At 34.8% G+C, this 1,360-nt stretch overlaps 1 protein-coding gene across 1 annotated transcript in view; it reads left to right on the top strand.

Annotated features, from left to right (window-relative positions):
* LOC108368162 (uncharacterized) overlaps window positions 1-1,356 on the top strand; it is a gene marked incomplete at its 3' end in the record, with an annotated part of 23,790 nt that extends 22,434 nt beyond the window's left edge. Inside the window, exon 5 of the mRNA XM_017622947.1 lies at window positions 1,237-1,356. Within this exon, the coding sequence (XP_017478436.1) occupies window positions 1,237-1,356 (120 nt within the window). The remainder of the gene's footprint in view (window positions 1-1,236) is intronic.
* Between the last annotated feature and the right edge of the window lie 4 nt (window positions 1,357-1,360).

Here is a 1,360-nt window from a genome sequence, read left to right on the forward strand (position 1 = left end):
TAAATCTAAAGCTAAATGTGGGCAAATTGCCCATATGTATTTACATATATGTAAGTATATTTATGTACAGATGTAGAAATACAAAACATAACTATACATGGAATTTTTTCACACTATAATGCGATCTTGGACTCCGGGTCTTTAAGGTCCGGTAGCTAGGGGAATCCCCCATATTTACATATGTATATATGTGAGTCCAGATTTTGGAGTGCATTTGAATTTTCGAGTATGATGAGACGTTTATTGACCGAATCGACGCAAAACTTTGACTGTAATTCTTGTCTTGGTAATTTAAGCTCAGTGTTGCTATGGGTGACAGTCTACATACATACACTGAGAAAAAAATCAACAAAAAATTGGTTAATATTACCAAATTCAAACTTGAAGAGGGATCAATGTGATTTTTGGTTGATATTAACAATGTCATGGTTGATATTTTCAACAATGACTTAGTAATATTAACCACACTTTTGTTTACATCAAAAAAAATTTGTGGTTGCCGATTTTTTCGTTTGAATACACTTATGTTCCACACAGATGCATTTTCATAACTCGGAGATATAAAAGAAAAATTTTTATTATCATTGTAACACGTTGGCGTCTGACTTGATTAGAACCCGCATCTTCTGAAAGCAAACAACAGCAAGCATCTCTGCACATTCAGCCAACGCCGTTGTACAAATTTACCCTCAAATTTTGAACTTGAATACATTTTCTTCGTCGTTTGATCGTGTTCTGCACTTCACAAAAAAAAAGACTACACCGCCTCTGGCGGCATTTGAACCAGAACCCACTGGAAGCCAACAAATAACAGCAAGCATCTCTGCACGTTTAGCTAGAGCCAAACATACATATGTGTTTTCAAATGATGAACTTGAATCACACTTCTTACAATCGGCTTATTAACCATGAAAAAATCAAACCATAACTTGGTTGAAAAAAACATTGTGCTTTTCGCTCAGTGTACAGTACATAGTGCCAACAAATCATGAGATTTTTCCGTTTGTGGTGATTTCTAATCCCCACATAAGCTATTATTTATACGAACAAAACTTCATCTCAAGGATTCATTTGCAAACGATATCGACTCATAAATACCCAAGCCATTATGCTTTTTATGAACGACTTTTTAAAAAATTGTTTTGGGTAGATTAGGATTCCAAATAAATATTTATTTTTTTTTAAGTCAACTTGACAACAATAGGCGCTGATTATAATCTCGATTTCTACTTACAGAGCAGTTACTTCGAGTGCGATGACTCTGATAGTTTTTCGGAACTATCCAACTCCGATGGATTTGATGAGGATATAATGGGCGCCCTAAACAATTCTGTAGACCTGGTAATGTATACCAATTGCT

The sequence above is a fragment of the Rhagoletis zephyria genome, unplaced genomic scaffold (genome assembly GCF_001687245.7).
Source record: "Rhagoletis zephyria isolate East Lansing unplaced genomic scaffold, Rhagoletis_zephyria_1.1 Rzeph_scaffold_02980, whole genome shotgun sequence".
Taxonomy (NCBI): domain Eukaryota; kingdom Metazoa; phylum Arthropoda; class Insecta; order Diptera; family Tephritidae; genus Rhagoletis; species Rhagoletis zephyria.